The sequence below is a fragment of the Vidua chalybeata genome, chromosome 9, assembly GCF_026979565.1.
Source record: "Vidua chalybeata isolate OUT-0048 chromosome 9, bVidCha1 merged haplotype, whole genome shotgun sequence".
Classification (NCBI taxonomy): domain Eukaryota; kingdom Metazoa; phylum Chordata; class Aves; order Passeriformes; family Viduidae; genus Vidua; species Vidua chalybeata.
In genome coordinates this window covers 16,217,453-16,244,629 of record NC_071538.1, presented here as the reverse complement: position 1 = coordinate 16,244,629, position 27,177 = coordinate 16,217,453, and the positions used below count along the sequence as shown (strand labels likewise).

General features: G+C 38.8%; 1 protein-coding gene across 1 annotated transcript in view; it reads left to right on the top strand.

The window, feature by feature from the left end:
* PIGK (phosphatidylinositol glycan anchor biosynthesis class K) overlaps window positions 1-27,177 on the top strand; it is a 65,287-nt gene that overhangs the window by 30,506 nt on the left and 7,604 nt on the right. Inside the window, exon 10 of the mRNA XM_053951084.1 lies at window positions 12,008-12,083. Coding sequence (XP_053807059.1) covers window positions 12,008-12,083 — 76 coding nt within the window. The remainder of the gene's footprint in view (window positions 1-12,007; window positions 12,084-27,177) is intronic.

The window sequence follows — 27,177 nt, the reverse complement described above, 5'->3', positions numbered from 1 at the left end:
AGTCAGTGGGTGCTGCTCCTGCTCTGCCATCAGCCCTGCAGAGCTGTGCCTTCCCTGCTGCCACCTGCCCTCGGTGTCCCTGTGCCAGCCCGTGAGCACAGCACAGCGCTAAATGCGGCATCATCGCCTCGCAGTGCAGGACTCTGTCATGAGACACAACTGCAGTCACGGAGCAGCTCTCTAGTGAAAGTTCAGTGTATTTCTGTGCAGTGTATTTACTGAAATGGAAATTTTTCATTTCAGAGTGACTTAGGTATTCATCAGCTGGGATGGGTGTGTTTGCCGAATTCTTCCCAATGTTGACAAATGCAGGGTTTTGGGTTGGTGTTTTGGTTGGGGGTTTTTGTGGGTTTTTTTGCTGGGTTTCTTATTCTAGGAAATAAGACATTAAAGTATAAAAAGCTTATGCCCATGAAATCTCAGTTGGCCAGCAGCTATAAAGAATATACGCACTAACAACAGTTAACACATACTCTGAGTTTTGCAGTAAGATTCTGTTGTACTGTTTAGCCTGTACAGAGTACACATAGAAAAATTGCAGCAGAGATATTAGTCTTAAAATGCAGAAAGAAAATATTTTTTTCCTTGGGCAGAGGACCAGCCTACTCAACTGCCATCATGCACTTTTGGCCATTACTAACTCCAAACCCAGAGTTGAACTGTATGGTGATGCAAGTAGAAGGGCCTCATGGTATGTCTATTAAAATACTTTGATATTCCTGCTGTACAAAAATCCAGTACCAATGGTTTTGGTTACTTATATTGTAGTAGTGTATGGGAGTGCCACTTATGAGTGAAGATCCACTGTAGCTGAGCAATGAACATCTGCATATGCACACATTACACCATGGTGTTCTCATTCAAAGTACTCAACAGTTTTGGTGACAGGTACATCGAACATTCAAATATGAAAATATGAGAGAAAATGGGTGATTTAAAAAGGAAGTTTGTTTTCCATTAAACATGTAAAACATGAAGTTAAAAGGTGCAAGACAGAATGTAAACTCTTTACTAGATTTCATATATTTGATAATGTGGCACGTAAAATTCTTTAGAATGAAACCTTTCGGCTCTTGCCTGCTTTGCGCTTCTCTTAATTTGGAGGTTTTTTTCTTAAACTTATTACTTTGTAATTGGAGTTGTTCCATTGTTTCTCTGACTGTTACTTATTCCATCTGAAGGTGTCAGAAGAGAAATCTGACTTCATTATCTCTGCTAAATGAAGTAATTTTTACCTTAGTTTCAAGTTGCCTTTTATGCATACATGTCTATACACACAGCAACACACACATGCACATATATTTGTTTGGGATTGTGAAAGACCTTGCAAAAGCATTGGAGAGTTTGTTCTTCTACATAAGATGCACTGAGAGGCTGAAATTCTAAAAACTGAGTGACAGATTGGCATTGTGATCTTTTCTGCTTTACACAGCCTCTTGGTGCTGGTATCTACTGATAATATATATTTAACATTCAGATTTAATGATACAATGTTCTGTAGATTATAAATGTTTGCAGAAAATGACTTATAAATAATGGAAGAACTTACCATAAGAATGAGATAAAGACTGAGATTAGGTTAAAAATACTAGGCCTCCAATCTTAGTTGAAGTTACACATAATTTTTGTGTAAACCCTTGCATTTGTTTAAAAAGAAACATCATGGAACAATCCTCTGACAAAAGAGTGAACTTGCTATTTTTTTCTTTTATTTTACTTTTAATTTCACTTTTATTTTTGAAAGTAAAGCCAGGTGAACCCCTTTGTTGTATTTACTCCACTGTTGTAAGGCAGTCTTAGAAAGTTATGACCAGCTTAAGTTCGGGCCTGAGTGAATACTGAATGTTTAATTTTAAAAGTTTTAAGTCGCATTTTCAAAAATAACTATTTAATACTAGTCTTTGTTAGACATTTTTGTTAGTGTAATAGTTCTACTAACATATTTTTACTGTCAGCTGGGTCCAACCCATATAGGTGTTGTTGAAAAATGTACTAATTAATTTTTTAGGAACTTATATTTCATAGAAGTAGCTTTTGCTTTATTGGATTATAAAGAAGGTCTTTGATGATTGCTTAAACATTGCTTGGCATTTACCATGCTGCAGAATTGATATGTAAATAAAAGCAAACTTTGTAAATAAGCTTTTCCCTACTAAAATGGTTTTATCTCTTTACTCTTACAGTAAGACAAATAAGTCTGTACAGAGAATTTAAGGTAACTGAGAAGAAAGAAAGGGGAGGGACATGCCTGTAACCCACAGAGCTGTTTGTGCTCCTGCTCTAGCCTTGTCCCTGGGAGACTGCAGAGAGGAAGGGTGCTGATAGCCTGTGGCACGCTCCGAGCTACGGCATCTGTCCCTTCCCAGCAAGAGGGGTGAGGTAACCAGAAATGTGGACTTGGCAGGTGTCTGAGATGCCAGATTTTGTGTCACGTATTTGGATTAGAAGCCACCTGTGAATATTGGAAGTTTGGCTTCTCCAGCCTATTGCTTGGCTTTGCAGCTAGGAGTAACTTGCAAATCCAGATATATGTCTTGTGTAGGTATAGCTGACAGATACTGGAATTAGTACAGCATTGAACTGAACACAAGGACATAAAGTCCCTCTTTCTGTCCCTCAGGCCTCAGGCCTAGTGGCTTGCCTGGATAGGCAGGGGAGTTCCCAAGTTTCTGTGCCTGTTGGGAGGCTGGCAAGTGGCATGTCATGTGCTTGACCCAGGATAAGTATGATTTGCTGCTTCTCTTTTGTTCCTGGGACTACTTAAATTGTACTTAAAGGCTATAAAGTTTGTCAAGTCACTGAACTTCATATAGAACAGTCTGGTTAGTATACAGTGGTATACTGTGGTGGACAGTCCTTTTTGGTTCTAATACTGTGAAATAAGTGAGGACAGAAAGGCAGACCATAAAACACTGATATGAAGAAAAAGGATGACTGCTTTAAGGGATCAAACATTAATAGATTCTTTGTTCAACATCAGCAGATTCAGTAACCTGCAGTACCTTGGCCTCAGAGAATATAATGTCTAAGTGTTTGTATTTGAACTGGAGGTTTCATCTGCCATTAACAAGAACAAACAAACCAGAATGCAGACAAAAGTAGTGCACAAGTCATCTATAAATAAAAGAGAATCATGGTCCCAGAGATGATAAAAAGACTGATAAAAAGCTTAAGAACTACATACATTCTATGCAGCTTTCTATGAAGCAAAGCCCTTCTAAAGTGGTTAGCAATATATTGTTACATAGGTACGTACATTGACAAGAGAATAAAGCATTTATTGCTGGCTGACTGGAGTGCTACTCAATTCTGTCTGCTGTGGCCACTCTTAGGACCCTTAGAGTTGGCTACAGTGAAGAACAGCACTGGTGAAAAACAGATGATTAAATTTTGTAGTATAGTGTTCTGCAATTCTTCGTGTATCTTGGTTGTCTACATTATGGAAATGTGTTACTGATCATGTTGTAGCAAAAAAAAGATCAAAAGCAACATCTAGTATTCAGGAGAGACGTTATTGCACAGTAAACCATTTCTCAAAAGCCCAGAACTGTAATTTTTATGATTAATTTTCTGAGCACCTAGGGTATAGCATGTTTCAAGAAAATCTGGGTCTATTACTGGTACCAGTGTGTATGCTCCTTTATACACTTGTAGATAGAAGTACACTTGGTGCCTTCCCTTGTAACATCCTATCCATAGGAGGAGGCAGGAGGATCAGCAGCCCTGCTGTAAAGGATCTGGAGGTGGTGATGGGCACCAGTGCCACCTCCATCAGTAAGACAAGCTGCCTTTTGAGCTCCATGAGGAGGAGTCTGATCAGCAGATTGAGCAATACTGTTATCACTTCTCTTTGATGCTGCTGAGGATCTCCCTGAAACTGTGTCTGGCATTTGGCCTTCCCCTTCAATAAAGATTTTGAGAGAGGTTGCCAAGATGGTCAGGGCTGAGGGCACACATCCTGTGAGAGAGCTGGTTGACAGATTTGGGCTTGCTTGCCCTTAAAAGGCAGAAATGTAATAGGAGGCTGCAGCTGTTTGGAATGCAGTCACAGAGGTGGTTAAGGTAAACTCTTCTTGTGGTAGCAAGAGGCACTGGCTGTAGGTTGTGGCTTGGGAGGTTCAGGTTGTGCATGAGGAGAAATGTTTGCAAAGAAGGGTGAGTTAGCACAGAGGGGTTGTGGAGGTTGTGAAGATTCAGGTGGGCAAAGCCGTGGCTGCCCTGATCTCGTGTTGGGAGGCTGAACCAGATGGTCTCTGAAAGTACCTTTGAAATAAGACTTCTGTAATTCTATGTGGTTATCTCCCTTGATGGACTGGAGTAAAGGGTCAATAAAGCAAAATGGGAAGCTTGAAATGAAGGGGGTAAGGTAAAAGGTCTGAGGATGGTTTTGGGCAGACAACAGGCAGAGAACACTGCCATTTTGACAGACTCATGTACTGAACTAAGCATTCTCATGAGAAATTATAGCTGGATAGTACATTACGTGACTGATAAACAGAAAAAATAGAAATATATACTGTAGGTGTAGAAATATTGGGACTTAAAATATGTGTATTATGTATGGGTTTTTTTGGAGGCGCTTGTTGAAAAGTGTAACAATACAAACCAATACAGATACACTGTTTAGTTTGAATATGTGCAGAAAGGAGCAGTAGTACTAAATACAAAATCAACTTGGCTATAAAGACTAATTGTGGCCACTAAATAATGGAACTGCTACCTTGGCACATTCCCAGGTTAATTCTTTGATTTAATAACATCTTCCTACTCACTTTCCTGACTTGCAGTGTACTGGCAGGTGGTGTTGAATTGGTCTACATAAAGATCAGGCACTGTGGATAAACTTTCAGTTGTGAAAAATGAGCAAGTGTGCTTTATCCAGCTGAAAGTATAATTCCAACATGTACTGGTAGCAGTATTTAAACTGGATGTGTGATGTGGTGGCATGGGAGGATTTAGACTTTGTTCTTTGAGATTCGCGTGAAATTCAGTCATAGGTTTCCAGATACAGAGCGATAATGAATAACCTGTATGGTTTTTAACCATTCTTGGAAACATTTCCCCTGCAGTTAGGAGGGAGTGGATTCAAGGGGCAGATTTGCAGCCTTGGTTCTTAAGGCAAATGCATGCATGCTTCAAACTGGATCAAATGTTTGCTCAGTGAGTTGGGCAGTGTTCTGTTTTGACTGGTTTGACACATCAGTAGAAGCTCCTCTGATATTGCTGGACTTGTCTTTATAAACATGCCCCAAGTTTGTGAAATTTGACACTTGTACTCTTTTATTTTTCCTCCACAAAACCTGCCGGGTGTGAGAATGAATTAGCATTAAGCCATGAGCACCTACTTTTAGCTGTGGACTCAAATGGTGATTTTCAATGATAGAAGAGAGACTTAGTGAGTCTTTTTATCTCCAAATTTTGATTAGCATTTGTGCTTCAGCAGCATCATCGTGTGGAAGTTTTAAATTAATTCAAAAGAGATTTTCTAATTTACCTAAAATGTGGAATAGTTGAGATAACAAAATGAAGCCCTATAGGTCATGTGGTTTCCAGTAGCAGGAAAGTCAGTTCTGCTTACTTAAGCTAATATTCTTTTTAATTCCTTCCCTCTGTCTTGCCTCAGAATAAAAATAGGAGCAGGCAGAACAGAGAATCCCTTCAGCAACATTTTTTGACAAAAGTCATTCGCTAGAAAAGAGGAGAGAGACAATACTGGTCAGCCTGTGTTAAAACACACTATAGATTTCTGTTACCTCTTTTTAGGATCTTAGGATGGCTAAGAATATGTGGCTTGACAAAGGTTAATCACCTGAAATTCTTCACATAAGAAATTGTGTGGATCAGAGAAAGACAGAGGAAACATTTGTTGCAGTCAGTTTTTATTCAGTTTATGAACTCAGTGTGTCTAGCAGACTCTGGGAACACCAGCAGACCTTTTTGTGATCAGGTCCAAGAGAAAGTGCTGTGCATTCACAGACTTCTTATATTTTTTAAACTCCAGGAATAAGTCTGTGTGACTAGTTTGGGTCAAAATCTTTCACATTTATTTGAAAAGAAATGAGCAGATTACAGAAAGTATTTTGCATTTCTGAACTGGAAGATGTTTTGCTGCTTTATTCCACAGGAATATCTCTCTGTAAAGGCCAGCAAGCTGAAGTGGTTAATTTTACTTCACAATGCAAGTCAGTAGCGTCCTTCTTCAAAAAATTGTAAAACTGATTTTGTCTAACACTGATTTGGTTTTTCATCACATCAAAGATATTTTTGCTGTCAAGTTATTTTTTTCCTTTATCTCCATATTCTATTGTTCATTTTTGTGCAATCTTCCTTTGAAGCTGTCTTTGATAGTCTGCTGTCTGCAAGCATTACTGAGTGAAAGTCACAGCATTTGTGGAAGAGAATCTTGGCTGTACCTGTGAAATGCCTGTCCATTTCCACCACAGTTCCCTCCTCTCCTCATCTTTGGATGTGCAGCAGTGTTTTTCCCATCCAAAGGTGCTCAGACTGCCCAGCAGTGAAGGGCAAAGATGAGTGTAAGTGCTATGAGACCGCCCTGCGAGGTCCCCCAAGGAGCTCCCCTCCAGCTGCCCAGCGTTCCAAAGCCCAGGACTAGGGTAGTGAAGGAAGTTGTTTGCATTTTAGGTCTTTAGAGGGAAACATCCACACTCACCTGAGCAAAGGTTGCAGCAACGAAATGTACATGGAGTTTTGACCCTTTAACTAAGGAAACTGTGCCAGGAAGGAGATGTTGTGAGGAAGTTCCCTGGAATGATGATGCTCTCAAGTATTTGCTTCTCTTCTTTGTGACTGTCTGTGTGGTAAACATTCATGTAGACAAATCTGGCATTCTCTTACAAAGATGAAAAAAGCATTGATGAGCACACTCTTGAGAGAAGAGCAGAATTAAGCATGATCTCAGCTTTTCAAGCACTGGTATTTTCCATGTATCTTAGTGCTTCTGCTGTTTAAACATACCCAATTCTTAAATACGTATGAAGTTCGGATTTAACAGATAGATCAAGTGCCTGGCATCAATCCAAGGTCTAATTCTTAATCTTCTGTACTATGGATATGGTAGATAAATTTCTCAATGGCCAATTTTAAAAACTAGTCACTCAAACCCGACATAGCCCATTTCAGCCTCTCTTTAATAGGAAAGCTAATAACTTTTTCTGATGTGCTGCATAAAGCTCTGGTATTTTGTTTTCTTTTTATTGCCAGATGCAAGTGTGTTCATGTATTTACAGTCAATAAAGCTATCAGTCCTATACACAGGTTTAGATTAATAATTTCAGCCTTTCAGTCTTGGGTATCAGGTTTAGGCACTGCAGTGTTACTTGCATCCCTCAGGCTTGTGCTGACTGTCCAAGTAGTTGCAATGTTTCTGCTTGGAGCTACTTCTACAAGTGGGACATCCCATTCCAGCATTTTCATTCACATTATTCAGAAGTCATGTCTCAAACAAGCCAGGCAGCACTTAGTAGTACAAATTGTCTGTGTCTACAGAAAAGAAAGATGATGATCCCCAAACCCCTTCTTCTCATGAATTTTTCTCTCTGATAGCCCTTTGTACCACGTTCATACTCTGACTTCCAGTTTGGATAGCTTCCAAGAGAGTTGGTTCATTATTAGGACATAGCATCAAAGAACAAGAGTTTCAAAAGAGATGCAGTATTACCTGTACGTGGGTCATAGGTGTGAACTTCTGTGTCCTTTCTGAGCCATCAAATCTAGAGAACATACAAGAAGGAAGAAATTCTAGCTTTAGTCCTGCTGCCTGTTATAATGAGTGAATGTGTATATTAACTCTGAGAGCCAGGTTTTTATGTTACCTAGACTTTTCTGTCTCTTAAATGTCTTAACAGCCCATTTCTGCCACAAGCAAACCAGTTTGTGATCATGTTGTACTTTTCCCCCCTCTGTATTTTTGTAATACTTGCAGAGTATAAAATACATCTCTGCCCTAAAGCCACTGCAGCTATTCTGTGTAGAAGACCATGGGCTGGGTTAACACTTGTGGAAGAGTGTGCCACCTCCTCATGCTCAGAATTTATTTTTCTTTAGCACACATTGACTGTCTCCCTTAAGAGAGAGCATGCAAATGTAAATAACAAATAAGATATTTCATGAAATATCTTGACACTTTTTACTGGATTTAGATTCACTTTCCACAGTTTCTGTTTCATGCTCACTTTACTTCATCTAAGAGCAGTCGCAGTGGCAGTATAAAAATAGCTTTTAAATTGAATTTTTCAAGATCCTCCTCTTCTGCTATCTCTTACTGCTTCCCACTTCTCTTCTGATTTTACAATTCTTTCTACTCTTCTCCCTGAAAATCAAGATCTCCTTATGCTTTGCATTACCAACTGTCAGGCATGATGCTGTATATGCTGATATGCCACTGTGTTAGCTTGCTTTGCCACTGTTGGCAGCACTCTGCTGTCATGCTCAATTGAGACAGAAAGGACTGTTTCTTACTGAAAAATTAATTCATGAAAAACTACCTTTGTTTCTGTAATATAATTTGTTCTGAAAGAAATTAAACATACAAAGAAAACTGTATTACAACAAATTAGTCCTTAATTTTATAAAGGTTTAAGTGTCAAATATGAATGAACTAAACACAGTGAGGCCAACTAATTTAGTGAAATTACAGCCTCAAATTGCCACATGTGATTTGAGCACAAATTCCATCAGCTGAGATGTTTTTGTATTTGGATTTTTTTCCTAACATAACTGGTTTTGAAAAAAAGGGAATGCGTCCCCAGGCATCTGGAAATTATCTCCAGAAGGAGTAACCAATTTGCTTGTGTCCCTCTGTAAAAGGGAGAGACAAGGTCAGAAGAATTGTATTGGAGATGATCTTTATCCTGATGTGTCGTCCTCCACCCTGCAAAAGAGGAGGAAGTAGAACATCCTCTTCTGTGTTGACCTGTTTCTCCCCCCTAGGCCTTTCTATCCCTTATGCTTTTATAAAGAGGACTGCCTTTTACAGGTCATTCTGCCAGTCTAGGAGTGCTGGTGTGCTGCTATTCCTAGGGCTAAAATGCAGGAGCAGTTTTGCAGCAGGTTTCTTTCTTCTGGGTACAGACTGCCCTGATGGGCTTTCTTTGATCCATGGCAAAAGTGACCAAGGTGACCAAGATGACTTCCTCAAAGACAGGGTGAGGCTGCAGCTGTGCTTGTGAGCCAGGCTCAAGTCCTTTCCTGCAGTCACATCAGTGTCACTGTCAGTGTGGCCCCTGTTACCGTGTGGCTCACCCCAGCTGGAGAATGTCTGTGCTGGTTCAAGGCTTAGCACCTGCCTGGAGCAGCCAGCTGGGGATGCAGCCCCTGCTTTGGGGAAGAGAATTCAGCCATTTGTGAGCTGTATCGTGGGGTTTGATCTTACTGGCCCTGAGCTGTCTCTGTTCTTACAGAAATGACTGGTTAAAACACACCCTTTGTTCCCACTTGCAGGGGATTTTAGGCTTATCTGCAGGAGAGAAGAATCAAAAGTCTTTTGTAGACTTGACAGTTAGTACATCACTAAACACATATACATAAAGTTCTTGGCATTACAGCAAAAAATTGGAGAAAACAGTTCTGAACTTCTCTTCCAAAACACCTGTGTATGTGTGTGTGTGTAAACATTTTAGAGTGTGGGTATGTAAATGTAAATGTTTATTTAAAAATATTAGAATGTCCACCTACTAATCTATATCTTATAATTCATTTACATATAAAATGTAGTGTAGTTCAAGTGACTTGGTCTTTTTTCAGAAAGTAAATTAGAAAAAAAAAAAAAAAATGTCTCTCTTGATGTTGAAAGGCCCCTATCAGTGTAATTTCAATTTAAAACTAATTGCTTCAAAATAAATGTTTATACTGCTCTCCCCTTCCTCTTTTTTTTTTTTTTTTAGTTAAGCCTTCCTAAGGCTTAAAATTATCATGATAATTTTTCTTTATCTTTTTTAATCCTTTGTAATTTGAAGGAAAGGTTTTTTTTCTTGCAGTTGACAGGAGTGTGTTTGACAATGCAAGGGAATTGATTCTGGCTGATTCAGGCTAGACAGAAAAGCTGCCAAATGTACAAGGTCCTTGACACAACAGACAGACAAGCCCTTTTTTTTTTGTTTTTCATTTCTCCTAAAATTCATTTATAGTAATTTTAGCTGTTACTTTCAGCTTCAAGTGTTTAATTTTGGGACTTGAGATACTATTTTTTTAAAATTATTCCCCCAGATTTGCAATGTCCCTGTAAAAACTGTAGAGATAAGCATTCAATATATTGATGAATATTGTGTTGTGTGTACAGTTGTTTAATATCTAAAACTGTGGCTAAAAACTGGGCTTAGGTAGCTGGTATCCATAAACCAAGGTGTTGTGTCAGCTAAGAGGCTCTCAGCAGAACAGAAGTCATCTCCAGTTCACACTGACTGTGTTGTGTTTGCCAATCAGGACCAATGACAGAAAGCAGGGAGGAAGTGAAAGGAAAGATTCTTTCTGCACTCTATGGTGGAGTTGCTGAGCCCCCTCTAAGCTCTGGCTGGACTGCAACAGCAGTGTATTTCATGTTAAAAGTATGAATTCATCATTGTCACAGTAATCCAAAAACTAAAAACCATATCGGTAAATGAGCTCTAGCTGTAGACCAGCTTCAGCAGTTCAGAGCCTGCTTATTTAATTTTTCTTAAGCACATTAAATGGTTCTAGGCAGGCTGTCACTATGATCTTTGAAATATTGCTGTGTTTCTTTTGTTCTCTGCTTTTAAATTTCTTATACAGTAAGACTTTCATACTTTCATACTCTGAATATCCAGAAATTACAAATTTCTGGATATTCGGACTCTTATTTGAGCTTAAAGCCTTTCAAACCACAGCAAAAGTTCAGTACTGGAAAAGGGAAGAGATGTGCACTTTGTCCTCTCCTTTTCCACAGCCTGTTGACTCCCAGTGCAGACACTAAGCCTGGAGATTCTGACTCTTACCTGGGAGCTGGTCTGCAGGTCAATTAACCCAGCAAGGATGCATCCTTTTTGATTAGAGTAGGTATAAGGTTTAAGCCTGAAAAATAATGTCTTGGCCACAGTTTTTGTCTGAAAATAATTCTACATTAGCTTTAGAGAAGTGCCTTGTTTTTGTCAGGATCTTTTTCCTCCCCTCACTTCTTGTTATAGTGCTCAAATTCCTATATTCAGAACTCTTCAGAAAAATAGAGGAATGGCTGATGAAAAACTTGAGTGATACTTTGAAAATGTAGCACATGCTGTGCAGTTCCAGTAGATGAAAGCAGCATGGTTGAAGGATTTAAAACATGCTTTCATATTAATCTACTATCGTGTAAATATTCTAAGACATTGCTTATGGATTCCAATTTTTCATCTGCAGCCACAGTTTATTCAAAGTTTAAAGGCTTATGATGTATATTCTTTGTGAAGCATTCACTCTATATTTTTTTTTCACACTAGAGTTTTTTGGCTTTTTGGTAACCAGGACTACACACTGCTGTGCTGGCAAATGCATGAATATTTGTGGTGTTGAACTTCTACCACATCTCAATACGGCTGTGCGCTTGCAGCAAAAATGGGAAACGGTGAACAATCCCTCCTGCCTTTTGAGATGGTCATATTTGAATTATGTTGGCAGGATTGAGTGAAGAAGCTTGTATTGGTAACAGTGCTGAATCTGCTCTGTAAATGCATAAGACTTTTCTTCCATGGCGATTTCAATCCAGCTTTCACCAGTCCTTGTTCACCTAAAACAAAATTTAAAGGTTTTCTTAGGTTTCTGCTGCTAAATTTGTGCTTTATGTCAGGCGAAAAAACGCACAGTGTTATGAACATTTCTGTTGACTATAAATTTGTTCTTTCACTCAACTTTATAAGAAATACATTCCATTATTGTCATAAAATACCCTTTTTCTTCATCCTTAAGCAAAACAGTATCCTGAAACACTTAATTTCATTAATTTAATTTGGTAAGCATTGTACTAACTTTGACTAACATGAGCTTACTTTCTTCCTAGGTTTCCAGAGGAGGAGTTGGCAACAGAGCCACTAAAATATGCTGAACAACTTCCTGTAGCTCAGATTATACACCAGGTAAGTCTTTCTATTTTAAAAATTCCTTTGAAAATAAAGAACATCTGTAATACTTAAACTGCTTTTCTAGGTCACACAGAATTAATGTCCTGGTGCTGAAAGTATGTGTAAACAAGATACTCTTGTTCAGGTGACAATTATAAAATTATAAAAGTCTCATTCTGAACATGGCAATGAAAAGATGCTTGCTGTACGACATGGTTAACACTTCAGAGCTACTTGTTAAAATTGTTGTGTGTCTGCTGATAGAAAAGAAAAAATCCATTAATTTCTCTGAATTTGCATCTTGACCTAAATCATATTCGCCTTCCTGAAAAAGCAGCCAAAGTATGGAGTCATTATTGTGGCATAGTTGTCATGATGAGTTGAGCAGGGAAAACAATCTCTCCTCCTAATACAATTCTGAATTAGCACCATTTTTATTTCTAACTATAGCAGTGTCCTCATACTTTCTGCTTTGAACAGGGTTTTTTTTGTTTTGCACAATTAAAAAAAAGTTTCTATTTTTCCTAGATTGTGCCTTCTAACTTTGTCTTTATTTAAATGCAATACTCTGCTATTGATTTAAGTAAATAAATGAGGGATGATGTGGACACAGAAGCTGGACTTAAAGTTTTTATTGTAACATGTCTCGCCCAATTCATGGCAAGGAGGAAGAAGAGATCTTTTCTGTGCAGAAGATTTTATATTCCCTTCTTGCTCTTTCCTCAGAGTTCAAGGCCTGGTTTTCAGTCCATCCTGCTGGGTAGATCAGGTGCCCAATCTGCATTCAGGTGTCTCCTCATTCTTTGCTGTCAGCCCCAGAGGGCTCTGCCTGTTGTGTGGAAAAGCTTATGGCCGAATAGCATACACACCAACAGATGTGAGTCTTGCATCAGGGATAAGTAACTATAGTTTTCTTAAGTCAGGACTAAACAGTTCACATTACTGTTTTCCTAATGGTATCTTGGCCATAGGGAATCTTCCAGGTAATCAAGTATGCTCTGAAAAATCTGAAATTTAGGGAAAATAATGACACTTCATGTTGGGAGACAAAATGGTGCAGTCCATTCACTGCCTTGAGATAAGGAAAACTTCCAGACTGAAAACTGGGACTTGGTACTGGTCAGAGTAGCACTAAGCCAGATAGGCAATGTTAGATAAAGCTGTGGTCTCAGACTCAGCTGTTCGTAAATGCTTCCAGATCAACAGGAGCAAATAAAAGTCTACTAAGACCCTTAATAGAATTTTGTAAACATCATTTTGTGTATTAATTATTATCGTAGATCTTCCCAAATACCTTTGTCAATAAGTGTTTTAAAGCATTGAGTCTCATGCTGCAGGCAGTGCTGGTTTTACCTTAAAGGAAACATAAGCTTTATTTTAAAACCTTAAAGTGTACAAGCCTTTCCTGCAAGTTGTAAACACAAGGGATTTAAAAACTTTTGGCTGAAATCTGCACCTTCGGGAAGAATTTCTGATGTGTTCAGAACATGGAAGACTGGAAATCAGGACCAGTTTGTATGTCAGGAACTCCCTGGTGTTGTCAGAGCTTCAAATGACCCAACAGCCTGCAAATGTCACATTTAAAATTCTGTCTTCATGCCTGACTCTCAGCATAAATGAATTAAACAGCAGAGCAGGCAGCCAGTCAATATGTTCTTAAGAGTGAGAGTGAGCAATGAAACAGTTTGGGGGTTGTTTGGAATCAGTAAATAGAAAGTGCATGGAATGGCTCACCTAGAGGAAAATCTCAAATAGGAAACAGAATTAACCTTTAAAATAGTCAAGCAGACCAAATGTCATAGCAGTATTTTTACAGCATTAGGTGGATAATAACCACAGAGTGTTCATTTGGCCACTATGTGTTACACTGCAATAGAATATTGTGCTGAGGAAAGGCAAAAAGCTGGGTTTGTGTGCTCTTATCTGTTTGCTAAACTTGCCAGTAGTACAGAGCTGGGGTCTGCACAAGGCAGCAGAACAGACCCAACAAAACTGCAAATGTCTTGGATGCAGAGAAGGCAATAAAAGGACCATTGTTTAGCTGTGGTGGCAGGGAGTTTGGCACCATGCCCTGGCTGAGCCTGCGACCAGCTGAGCATCACTGCACCAGCTTTGTGCTGAATTAGCTCTGCAGAGAACCCCGGGTACCCTTCTGAGGGACCTGGCACAACTGGGACAAGATGTGCAGGGGCCTTGTTTATATGAAAAAGGATTTTTTTTCTCTCTAAGAAAAAAGAAGAAAATTATGAGAAACTAAAAAGTGACAAGAGTAAAAACAGTGAATAGTATTTGAGATGTTAAGATGCTGTATCCAAATGGATACATACATACTCTAGACATACGTAACAGCATCAGTGCTGTGTACTTGTAGCATAAATATACATTGAAATATCACAGTGGTGGACAGGCATCCTAAATTAGTATAATGTATAAAGTACATTTTAATTACACTTTTTAGCCGGCATAGCCACTAGTACTATCCAGCTCTAAAATTGGATAAATTTATTCTCCTGAACACTACTAAAATACTCCTTGTGCTTTTAACTGAAATAAAAAGCCTCTAGTGCTTGGTGAAGGAATGCAGTCATTAATATAAACTTGTAAAAGTTGAACTTTCAGAGTATTGCCCACATGAGACAACCTTTTTAATGAGATTCTCTCTGTACAGCCATGCATACAATGCTGCTACATACAGTGAGTTTATGCTACTTAAAAAAACCCCCCCAAACCAAAACCCAAACCAGAAAGAGGAGAAAAAGGAGCGATTACTTTAATTCTGCCCTTGTCTTTAGTCAAAACAGGTCTGGTGGAAGAACAGGGCAAACTGCATTCGAGAAGATTGTTTCCATTTATCATAAATGGTATTCATTGCTGGCCTTGCAGTTCAGCAAGTCATTTTAATAAAAGTACCTTACTTCAGTGCCAGTGCTTGTGCTTGGAATGTCATTGTGTGTTAACATATTTGGCCTAATCAGGATTTAGGATATTGAAGAGACATAAACTGTTATAGGTATCTTACTGATGGAAGAATGTTTTATTGATGAAAGGCACATTCCAGCAGATAAACACCAGATCTCCTGATGGTGTTATAATTGAAAACAAAATGAAACAGCAAATTCAGACCACGATCAACTTGCATACTTATTTTAGTCCATTTCAAACCATTAAGCAGATAAATGAACATGCTGTTAAACCAGGGTGGTATTTCAGGAAAGTGACTTGCAGCCTGTAGTGGAAATTGCACAATTTACTTGAAATCTGACATGGTTTATAGTTGAAGATTTACTTAAAAATAAGGAGTTCCTTAGGTATTTTTTCATGGGGGGAATGTTACATGTAATATCCAATTAAATTAGATTGAGTTTCCTTTTGGAGATAAAAGTTGGTTTGGTTTGTAGAAGTTTTAACCTGTGCTTTTCTGTTGCCTCTCAATGAGAAGGCTCGGTGGAAAATGCCTTCAGTAATTTCAGGAGCTGGCTGGGAAGCTGTGCTGACCCATGGAGGAGCTGCTCTGAGGGTGTTGGCTGCAGTCACCATGGGGAAATTAAACAGGAAATTTATGAAAGATGATGGGTGGGGGGGTCTCCAGAGTTAAAAATGTACAGCTTGATGACCATCAAAGGATCCTGCAGGGTTGCAGTTCTGCAGTAATTCTTGCAGGAAGGCCTTTGTTTCCTTCATTTCTGTACTTCTGTAACAAGTTTGCAGCCATGACCCAACCCACCCTTCTCCCAGATAAAATCCTTTTGCTCTGAAGATCAATTTTTTGTTCATTCTCAGGGCCTCATTCTCATGTTGTAGAGGGTTGTTCGTTTATTGCATTTGTTGATGTTATTCTGGTTTCATGCTGATTTAATTGACAGAGGTTTTCTTTAGCAGCATTTGCCAGAAATTGTTGAAACAGTATTAAGAAAATAGAGCACACTATGTTGTATAGATTTTTTTGGAAGTATCTTTTTATTATCTATAACACAACAATTTTAGCTCTCAGACTTAAAATACTTTCACAAACATTAAAGTGGTTTTATGTGGCTTACAATCTGTGTGAAACGTTCAATATGAAAAATAACTCATCATATGGTGATGCAGTCTTGAAAACATGACTTTAAAACTCAGGGATCACACCAGTGCCTTGCCCATTGCCTTGTAGCTGCCCTTTGGTAGTTTATACAGTTCAGGGGTCCCCTCAGCCCCACTCTGCTTCTGTCCTGATGGTGGAGTCTTTGTTCCTATAAATGTTTTATAAAGCCATTAGTGTTCAGAACTTTGGTTAAGTATGCAAGGTGTTTAACAGCACAACAGTAACCCAGATTTTTATTTTTATTTTTATTTTTATTTTTATTTTTGATGCAGACAGTAGGTTTTGTTTATGAATATTAATTTATTAGAAAATTTAAAGTACTTTGATAAGTGATACTTGCATTTTACTGTGTCTTTACAGGCTAAGAGGTTCAAAAACAACTTGTAATACTTAGATGTCTCGGGTTTGATGTGCAAAGTTTTAGACACAGCTATTTATACATTCTTTGAAAATCCATTCATGTAGCTGTATTTGAAAATAACTTTGAAGCATAGCTTGCTTTTTAGAACTCTGGTCATGATATTCAGCTGGATGATGTCAAAGATAAAATACAGCCTTTCACCAAAAGGTCCAGGTTCTGCTGCACCTGCTAGCACAAACACAGGTCTGCTCAGGCAGGGATGCTTTTCTTTGTCAAAAATGGATTTTGTCAGGATGATTGAAAATTGAATTTTTCATACCAAATATTAAAAAGTACACTGACTTCAGAGTCCAGTTTTATTTTATTTTAAAATACATCACTTGGCTTCCCTCCAAAAAGCCTTGTGGCATGTCAGCCTGCCCTGGGACACCTGCCTGGTCAGGGTCTATCACTGCAGTGCTGAGCAACGTGCTGAAGACACGCGTTGTCCCCTTACCATGGCCACTTCTTGTGGCCATTTAGGAGTGTCTGGAGAACAGCAGCCTGTCCTGCCTGTGCTCTCATCTCTCTGGTTCAGAGTACAGGTGAGAAAAGCTGTTTCTGATGCATGTCATGGAAATATGTTGACATGCTCTTCCTTACCAGCTCACCTGAAGTGGTTTTTGGGGCTCAGGCATTCTGTGCAGAGCTAAACCCAGATGTGCTGTACCCCTTCTGCTGAACCAGCCTTTCTTCATCTAGGGCACTTGGCATGTATGGGAGTCAGAAATCAATGTGTCTGCTATGTTTGGGGTTTTTTCCATTTCTTTTCTGCATTAAACATACGTTTGTGAATTGTTTAACCTAGAGGTGATTTGGCTACATTTTATACCTATAATGGAAGTTGTCTCAAGTGGAATCATGACTGGGTGTCATCCAGCATGTAAGAACTTGCTTTCTCCCTAAATTGTAAACAGTATATAGATTTAATTTCTCTTACTGCTGCCTAAGTTAGAGATTATTTAAATCTTTTGAGCTTTCTTTAAATTGAATGCTACCTAGTAGAAAACTTGGTGCTCAAAAGGAGCAAAAGAAAAACCAAATATGTCATAGAGCAGCAGAGGTATTCCTGCCAACGCCTTGTGCTACTTAGTGCATATAGATGCTTTGAAGTTCACTCCCTAAGATTTCTTCTAAGTTTGATTCAAAAAGTTGAGTAGCAGAATCTTGCTATGTGTGTGAGTCGTGTAATGTATTAAGAATGGCACAGTCCCCTGTTTCTCTGACTCACTGCAAGAAATCACCAAACACAGTCTTGACTTGGTTATAGATGGTACAGATCTTCTACTGGCAAACCATTAAACCAGAGATTTTTCAGGCTCTTTTTCATCTAGTGAACTACTGCAGAGACAGGAATGGCCCTCAAATGTAATCCAGTAGTCAACACAAACAGTAAGGTTGTCTCCTTTTCTTCTTCAGAAATTACATAGCTCATTAGCCACATGAAACTCCATAATATTCCTGAAATACAGCATATCTGAGTGCAGCATAAAGTATTTTTTGTAAAACAAAGACAAAATAATTTTTAAAATTTGCTGTTGTTTTTTTCATCAGTTTTTTCCCATCACAGAATACCATGATGTGGAGTTAGCATAAATTAGTGATCATGTGTTTTTACTGACAAGACACTGCTGCTTCTGTTTTGTTATGTTTTTCATCTGGCCATGATCTTTCCTCTCGGAAGCAGAGATGTAGTAAAACAGTCTCTTCTCTTCCATCTTCCCATTAAAGGACTCTTGTGGGTGATCACTCTCTGCCTATCCAGGACCATTATTTTACTGTTTCTCAACCACAGGGGAAGTTTTGCTGGTTTATCTCTTTGTTGTTGAAATACTACATGGAATCTCTTCTTAGTCTTCAAGACAGAATAAAGATAAGTATCTTAGAATTATTTTTCTTTCAAATGCTGCCTCCCAAATCTTAAAAATTTAGCAGCAATTATGGGGACCTTCGTTTCTGTAGTTCTGGAGTGCCAGAGTATTAATGCATGGGGATCACTTCCTTTGCCTGTACACAGCACTGCTCAGAAGAGCCAGAAAAGAACCATGAGTGCTTTTTGTTGCTGACCAAGCATTACAGGGGAACTGAATGTAGTATTAGATTTTTCCAATTATAGCTGAATACAATGGATTGAATAACTAAATGCACTGGAAGGTATCTTGCATGAGGAACCTGAACAGTCAGTTGTGTGGTTCTTGTTTTTAACTGCTTCATACTAGAAATACCATGTTGAACATTTTCTTTAAGCCAAGAAGGGGGAATTTTACCTGTTTCAGCATCCCAGAGACATTTGAGATTGTGTTTGGTAGCTTCTTCTTGCCAGAACTGTTGCATGCATGCTCCACCTATTCTTCTCTGTTTATGCATTAAAACATGCAGCTTTACATCCTTCCTTGCATTTTTAAAAAATGAAACCTAAGTGTATTTTAAAGAATGACTTGGTTTTCCTCTTACACACTATTAAGAACAGTTCATTGAGCACTTATCAATATGTTCTGTTTGATGTGCATGTACATTATGAGCTCTGGGCATCAGTAGAATCCAGTGTCTGCTGTCACATCTTGGAATGTGACTTTATCCCCTCTTCAAAGAAACGGCTCCCAGCAGGGTGACAGTAACCCCCAGCCTGTGCTCTCCCTCAAAACCAGTCTCCTCCTCGGGGAGATGCAGTAGCAGGCGTGGATGCAACTGATGCAGTGTTTTCAAAATTACTGTTTTAGGCTTTTAGGCTGTCCAGATCCTGCAGTTTGGACAATGAAGTTTAACTCTGATCTGTCAGTTTTCGGAGGTCATGTTTCTTTTCTCTTTCCCACCCTGTGAAACCCTGACATGTACAGATTGGCATTTTATCTCCATTCTTTTTTGGCACAGGATGGGAGATCAGTTTGACAGACAGCTTGGAGCAATTTAAGGGGCTGCCCCTCAAGTGGCCACACTTCACTCTCACCAGTCCTGGTAGAGTCTTGTGCTCATTAAGCACAGCAATGGTGCAAAGTACTGCTTGAAAAAAAAGGACATTTTTCATCCTGGCTGGGTATGTGACTACAGAATTTCTAAAGCCAACTAGGATAAGTAGTATCAGCTAAAACTGATAAAGTGTACTTTTATTCCTGCAAGTTTTTGTTTATATTTCTCATGAGCAGATGAGAGTAAAAATAGCTGTTACTGTGGAAAGTTAAAGTGGAAATAAATTTGAGGCTTTTGTGCATATCATGGGAGTGCACAGTTTGCCCTTGAGAATACTGCTAATATGAGGCTTTATATGTGACTGTAGCCTCATCCATTTTGTGGATTATGAGACATCAGTTTCATACCCACCAGCATATAGAATTGTCAGATGTACTATTAAAAAATATATGAAAAGATACCCTGGCTCTATAGTACCTATAATTGTTAGAGGTGCTGCACTGGATTTGCAGCTTCTTTAAGAGGTAATTCCTGTAACTGTTTCTTTTTAATAAGCACTATTTAAGATGTAAAATGAAGGAAGATGTTCAGGAAATTACTGTAACATGGCAGGCTTTATAGAGTGCTGTAGATCTCTAGGGTTTACTCATCTGAACTTCAAATAACTGCATTTCAAGGGTCGGTAGTAACGGTATGGCCATGGACTCAAAAAATTATTCCTTATATTCAAAAAATTGATTTGCTTCTTTTCAGCTGAAGCAGCCATGTGTTTGAAGATCCTGTGTGCACAAACCTTTCAATATGCACTATTGATGTTTCTGTGTCTTTGTTTTGGCATGGAACTGATTGTGCCATGATCCCCTTTTGTTGTTCTACATGACCTGCTCACAACTGTGATTTCAAGGGATGGTTACTGTTTCTATTGTGCTTTATCTGTGCTTAGAGCTTTACAGAAACAGACAGGTTCAAAAATGCTTACAGCTTGAAGTAAACTTCACATAGCAGGTTGGCAAAAAGCAAACCAAGGTTAACAGCGAGAGGTTCTGATTTGCAGACTAGGGCTGTAAAGGACCATTATGTTAATCTCTTCTGACTTTCTGCACAAAGCACACAGATACTTTCTTTATATTCTCCCTTCTTTGTGGCTGTATTGACATCAGGAAGGATAAGTAGAAAAGGGTTTGAGCAGAGGCTGGGAGATGGTTATTCAAAACATCATAATTATGGGGGGAGTAAAATCGAGGAGGACAATTAGGGCATGTAAGAACATATTTGTGATTACAGCAAATATTCACAGTCCTGCAGCTGGTACTGAAGAACCCACATGTACAGGCCCCATGGGTCTCAGCTACTGACATAATGTGAACTGTTGCACCCTGCTCTAGGTAAATTATCAATAGCTGTCTCACTTTGTTTGGGGCAGATCATATTAGAACTGCTGCTGTCACTACAAATGTAAGGAGGCTATTTTTAAGTGAGTTCTGTGCTTTGAGACTCTTTGCTCTCCTTTGTGGTCATAAGAAGCTTGGCTAATGTCAGCTTTTTTCCTAAAATTATCTCTTCAGCCATTTTCACTCTCAACATTTTAGTCCTCTCTTAAGCATATAATTCACTTTTTTCATCATTCCTTGGTTCCATGATATTCTTATATGATATATTGGTCTGCATTCATTCACATTTGTTATTTATAAGTCAAAATTATTAGATATTCTGAGTCATTTTGGATTTGTCTGCACTGGGTCCCATTTACTTGCTGTTCCTTCAAATATTGGAAAAGTGAATGCTATTTAGGGCAGTGAGGTGAGTTGTCTCCAGTGGGGATAACCGAATAGGTTTTTCAGTACATAATGATATGTAAATAATATACCTCTGCCTCTCATGGGAATAGACTAAAAATCTGCACAAGCTGTCTGTGACCTTAATAGGTTTGTAGGCACCAGAATAGAGCCCCGGCTTTTGCTGAAGCGAAGTATGTGATGTGCAAATACTTCAGGTGTGTTTCAGGCCTGAGCAGTGCTGTGGAATAACTGTGAATTGAGGATGTGGTCCACACAGCTTAGTGTGTATGGCATTGTATCCCAGCAATACAATACAGCTGATGCACAAGCAGTAACACAAGCAGTAGGTTTTAATAGTAATGACCATTAATAAAACAGATGATGCTGAAAACATGCTAATTCATTATGTTGCAAGGGTGTCTTCATGTATAAGGTGAGGCTGCAAAATACAGTGAGAGGTAAGCTTCTCCATTTGCCTGTTTTTATGTTTATGATGTTTTATATGTAAAAGTACCTTCTAAAAATTTTTCTTCTTTTTAGTTTATTTTATTACAGGTTCTAGAGCAATTCAGGAAACAGATGCTGCATTTTAAAAAGCTTTGATTTAGGGAGGCTTTCTGTGCAAGAGAATGCATCCTTCCTAAAACTTCATTTTACTTAAATTAACTTGTATTTCCACTGAGGATGGCTTATATTAAGCACAAAGGGAGGCTTAGCAGTTTAGACTTCCATCAAATAAACTGCATAACTAAAAAGAGAAGATGCCAAGCCTCACATACTTGTACTTGAAAGAATTGTGTTCTCTCTCGTGGGAACTCGAGATTAGAGAAATTATAAAGGCTTTGCATAAAAACAGGGAGTTAGAATTAATTTTTGCTTAAGCGGGGAAGTGTCAAAAGCCTATTATGGTAATTTTTCAATTTTGTCTTAACTGTTCACACATTTTAAAATAGTTGTACAACTGAGTGGAGGCATAATTGATGTGTTGTGGTTTCTTTTTCCTTTCCTTGGGCCATCATAAAACACAGCTTAGGTGCACTTAGGCATGGAAGAAGTAGGTGTGCTAATTAAGTAGATGAAAATTTTCATATCATAGTGAGAAAATTTACCTAATGGATTGGAATAGTACTCTAAGAATGGTTCCCCTATTCTTAATTACATCCAAGTACCAGATATCAATATTACATGAAGACAATTAAGCCACAAAAACCTTACTGAGAAGGCATAATTCCTAGCAGTAGAATTACAGGGTTGTAGAGACTATAATGTTTATTATTATTATTGTTATTATTGTGAACAGTAGCACTGTAAGTCTACATTTAAAAGAAATTACTTTATTCATTGTCTTTTAATGTATAGTAAAAGCTGAAGATATTGTGGAATGAAGAGCTACTGCTACATTTATTTTTTAAATCTTTCTTAAATTAAAAAAATATAAATCTTGTATATATCAGAACAACCAATAAACTGCTACGGTGTAATAATTCAAAATTTATTGTTGACCTAGAATAAGTTTTAGGACTTCCCTAGGTAACAGAAGACTGATTTATCAAATCCTTTTAATGGTAAATTAAATCTCTTTTTCTTTTGTTAAATACAGTATTAACAGGAATATTGTTCCAGAGTTACTTTCATTTTGGTGATCAGCTTTGCTGTTCCATAGGAGGAGTCTTTGGTGGACCAGGCTTTGCACTTGGGATGAGATTTACTGGCAAATGTAAAGTAAGCATTGCTCCATATTGGGCACTGGTTAGTAAGACATTGGTTTTTATATGCAGAGAAAGGGCCTCTTTCCAAGCTTGCAGCTGATTTTTCTGCAGAAGCTTGTTTGGGCTATGAAAATGCTGCCTTTGGCATCCCCAAATTACACCCAACTTGTTTGGCCAGATTTTTTCTGGCTTTGTCTGCAGTAGAAACTGGTGAAAGGACAGAGATTTGCTGTATTGCAGGAGTGAGGCACATTCTGCTTCAGCACTTCCCTGTGCTGAAAGTCAAAACTCACTTCCAGTGTCTCTGCACATGAACCTTAGAGGGGTCTGATTGTTCCTTGGCCCTTCTCTCCCCAAAGCTGTGTTTGGGAATTACCTGACTAAAAGCCCAGTGTTGGTCATGCAGTTTTGGTGAGATGAGGCTGGAGAGGAGGCTCAGCAGCCACTGTGGCTGTTAACCAAGATCGCTGGTTTCTGATATTGGTTTCTGGTATTTGTGTCCCTGGAATAATATGGCAGGAATAACACAGCCGAGTGTGAGCAGGGATGTGTGTTGGGTGGAGGAAAGGAGAGGATGCTGTAAGATCTTTAGGCAAAGAGAAATATATTTAGTCTTTATGTATGTATATAGTCTTTATTCTTATTGTATTGCTTGATGTTGCAATAATGTAGTATTGGTGTGTGTATAAGCACATGTGTAATTTGAGTGTAAGACTAAATTTTTGACCCAGTTTGTGTTACCTGTCACTAAATATATGCTGGACCTTCCTGTATCAAACACATTACTGAAGTATTTTATAGTACATTGTCCAAGATGCAAGATTTAATTCCATTTTCTGGTGTCTGTTCAGTGTTGTGCAACATTTTCATTTCTCACATAACCTTGTACAGTACTTATTAATAATTACTTTTTAATTGTTTACACATGAAAGCTTCCCTGATAGACAGTGTTTATTTAAATGGTATTCCAGTGAGTAGTAAAATTAGCAGTAGGAGTTTTGTTCGATTTTTTTCTTCTATCCATTGTATTTCTTCTGAGCTTATGTAGCATAAAAAGTAAGTGTTACCAATAAGCTCACATTGATAAGGAAAAATATAAATGTTATCAATCTTGATATATTTTGTGGTGCTCTGACAGCAAATACCTTTCTGAATACTTTTCCTCAGGGGAAGGCACTGTTATCTGCACATTTATCCCACTTAACCATGTAATCCTAGGTGTTATTGGTGATTTTTTTGTGTTAAGTTAATTATGTTTTGTTTACTCTTCGGTAGCATGCTGTGAGGAGCACAGAAATGTAACTCACGAGCTCTTGACAGGACTGATGAATGGCCACAGACAGAGATATTGGCAGGCTGCTCTCTAGTGCTCTGTCTAAAATTGTTTTCCTAAATAACTCAGAAGGTTGAAATTTGATGAAATCATTTCCATTTGAAGAATGAATGGAAGGGGTAAATGAATGAGGACTCTGGTAATGGAACAGTTGTGTTTATACCGTTGGACAGTCAAGACAGCATCCTGCATCGTGGTTCCTGTGCAAATTCTGCATGGGGCTGTGATTGAGCCTTGTGCAAGTGATTCCTTCTGTAATGGTGGGCGTTCCTGTGAATTAGCCAGTGATTTCGTTCTTTTCAGAGGTGCTTAACATGAAAGCCCATCTACAAATGCATGGCTGACAAATGGGTGATGAGTGGTGTTTAGAGGGGACTGAATGACAGGACAATAGAGCAGTAACCTGTGGTTAGTGTAGATGGAGGCAGGAAAGGAGCAACTGGTTTGATCCTAGATAAATCATGTGTGGTTTCATCCTTTTTAAAGACCCGTTTGGAAGCTGTTGATTCTGTACCTGTTACATGTGGTGGTCCGCGAGGGTGTTGGGAGGGTGTGTCTTCAGCTTCACTCATGCATTCTTCGGGAAGATGCTCTTTGTGAGCCCCACATAGTATTTGACTGATGAGCTGTGTCATGCAAGTGTCACATGGGAACAATGATTATTTATCATACCATAAATCTGCTATTCTTTCTTAATGCCTACAAAAGCTCTGTGGAGGAATGGATCTGCTCTCTGAGACTTCTTGTCCTTTGACATACCATGTGTAGCAGAAATGGCTTTTTTGTGGAGGTGTAATTATGTGCAGCCATTAAAGAAGTGCCTGTATGACTGCCGTGTCCATGTTTTATGATTTGTTTTTTTACAGCAGCTAGGGTACCCAAAAGTATTGGGTTGATATTTCAGAAGAGATCTTTCTCCTTTTCTCATAAGTGAGTACATACAGCATAAACTCGGGTAAGAACACTTGTTTGGCTTATGAGTGCAAAACTACTGAATACAGAATCACCTTTAAAAGCTGGGTGGTGGTGGGGATTGGTCTGTCACCAGCTGTTACTCACTGGTTTCTCACTGAAAATGAAAATGTATTGCAGTAAAAGTACAGCCATACCTGCTCTTGCTCATATAACTGTGAAGGCATCTTTTGCCTCAGCCCTGCTTCTCCTTCCATTCATTTTGTCATGCCTGCCTCTTCAGTGTAATGCTGTTTCATGTTTGCAAGCTGGAGCTAGAAAATGTGGAGCTTTACTGTATATGCATATAATGCAGCACAGAGCTTAGGGTAATGGAGAACATTTTAAATTATAGCTGTAGAAATTTGAGAAATGGTCATTAAAAACTGTGTGTATAAGGATTTCAAATGTAGCTGTTGAAATATTTGATTAGATCTTGTACTCAGTGTGGCATACTCGGTATGAGAACTAATGCTGTCTAACATCTGTTGCTAATACAGCCTGTCACCTGGCAGTAAATGAATAGATACTTACGGGACGTGCAGAAACAAAAGTGTGATTGGAACCATCACTACTACTTAAATAATTAACTACTTAAAATAATAATTTATTAACATCATGGTTTCTCTATATAAACAGAAAAAAAACTTTGAATGTAAATACTCAGAATGATACTTCATCATGGAAGTTCTAAGCATACAATTAATATTATAAGATTAGGAGTAAAACCTTCCTTAGAAAAATTGATTTAAAAGCATTTGAGTGGACTCACCTTGTGGTTCAGAGAGATGCTAAGGGAAATCCAAGTCAGAGTTCCTAGGAGGAAGTAGGAGGGCTGTGCTCCTCAGAAAGGCTGGGCTGGATGAGGCTGGTACTTGGAATAATGATCCCAGATGAAACAGGTGGGAGCCCATGAGTGCATGTGCTCCCATGTGGGGGCCTTGGCTCTGCAGAGCTGAGAGGTTGTCTCTGTCTGATCCCACTGGCAGTGCAGTGTTGCATGTGTGTGAACAAGAGCTGCACAGAACACGACTGAAATAATCTTTTCCCAGGGGAAGATGAGCAGTGCATGCTCTTGGAAAAGCAGTGCTCTGACGTGGCTACAGACCTCGCATTAGAGATGGAAATGAGGCAGACAGGCCACTTCACTTGTTTCTTGGCACAGACCGCCCGACTCTTTCCTGTCCCTTGCATGGCCACCTGACCCTTCCTCCTCAGACCACGGCCAGCAGACTCTTCCTCCTACAAGCCAACCCACTCTTTGTAACACCCATCCTTGTTGGACATAGCTGTGACCTGTTCAGGGCTGTTACAGTGCAACTCATCAGCGGCGAGGTTGCTTGCAATCCATTCTCCTATACTCCGAGAATAGCTTGGCCCTATTTACACCACTGTATTTTTGTGAATACAAAATATTCTTGTCCCTCTAGCAGCCTTCACCTCTTTTGTTCTCTGCTGTCTCTGTCTGCTTAACCCGGAGTTTCAATGGCAGTGGCTTGCTTTTATATCTGATGATTTTTGGAGGTTTCTCTCTGCTGAGGTCTGCCTCACCATTGTGGGTTTTTGTCATTTTCTGACTCCCTCCATTGTAAGGACCTCAAGGAGTTTATCTTTCCATTTGTGGTGTGACACTGAGCACTGAATTCTTGCCTTTAGTCTTGTTTTTGCTAATAATCCTCCTCTTGTTTAAATTAATTAAATAGAAATGTATTAAAAAAGGAACATGCTTTTCTAAGTAGTGGTAACTGAGTTTTGAATACCAAGTCTACTTAATTAAGCTGCTCATCTGGTATTTTTGCATGCTTCAGTTGGTGTGAACCTTTGTGTTTGCAAATGTAATTCATATATTTGCTGTTGACTTAGGTGGCCTTTTGTGGAAAATCATGATCACAGCTTCATATACGGGTATGAATTTGATTAAAATATAAAAAACTATTTGCTTAGCATACC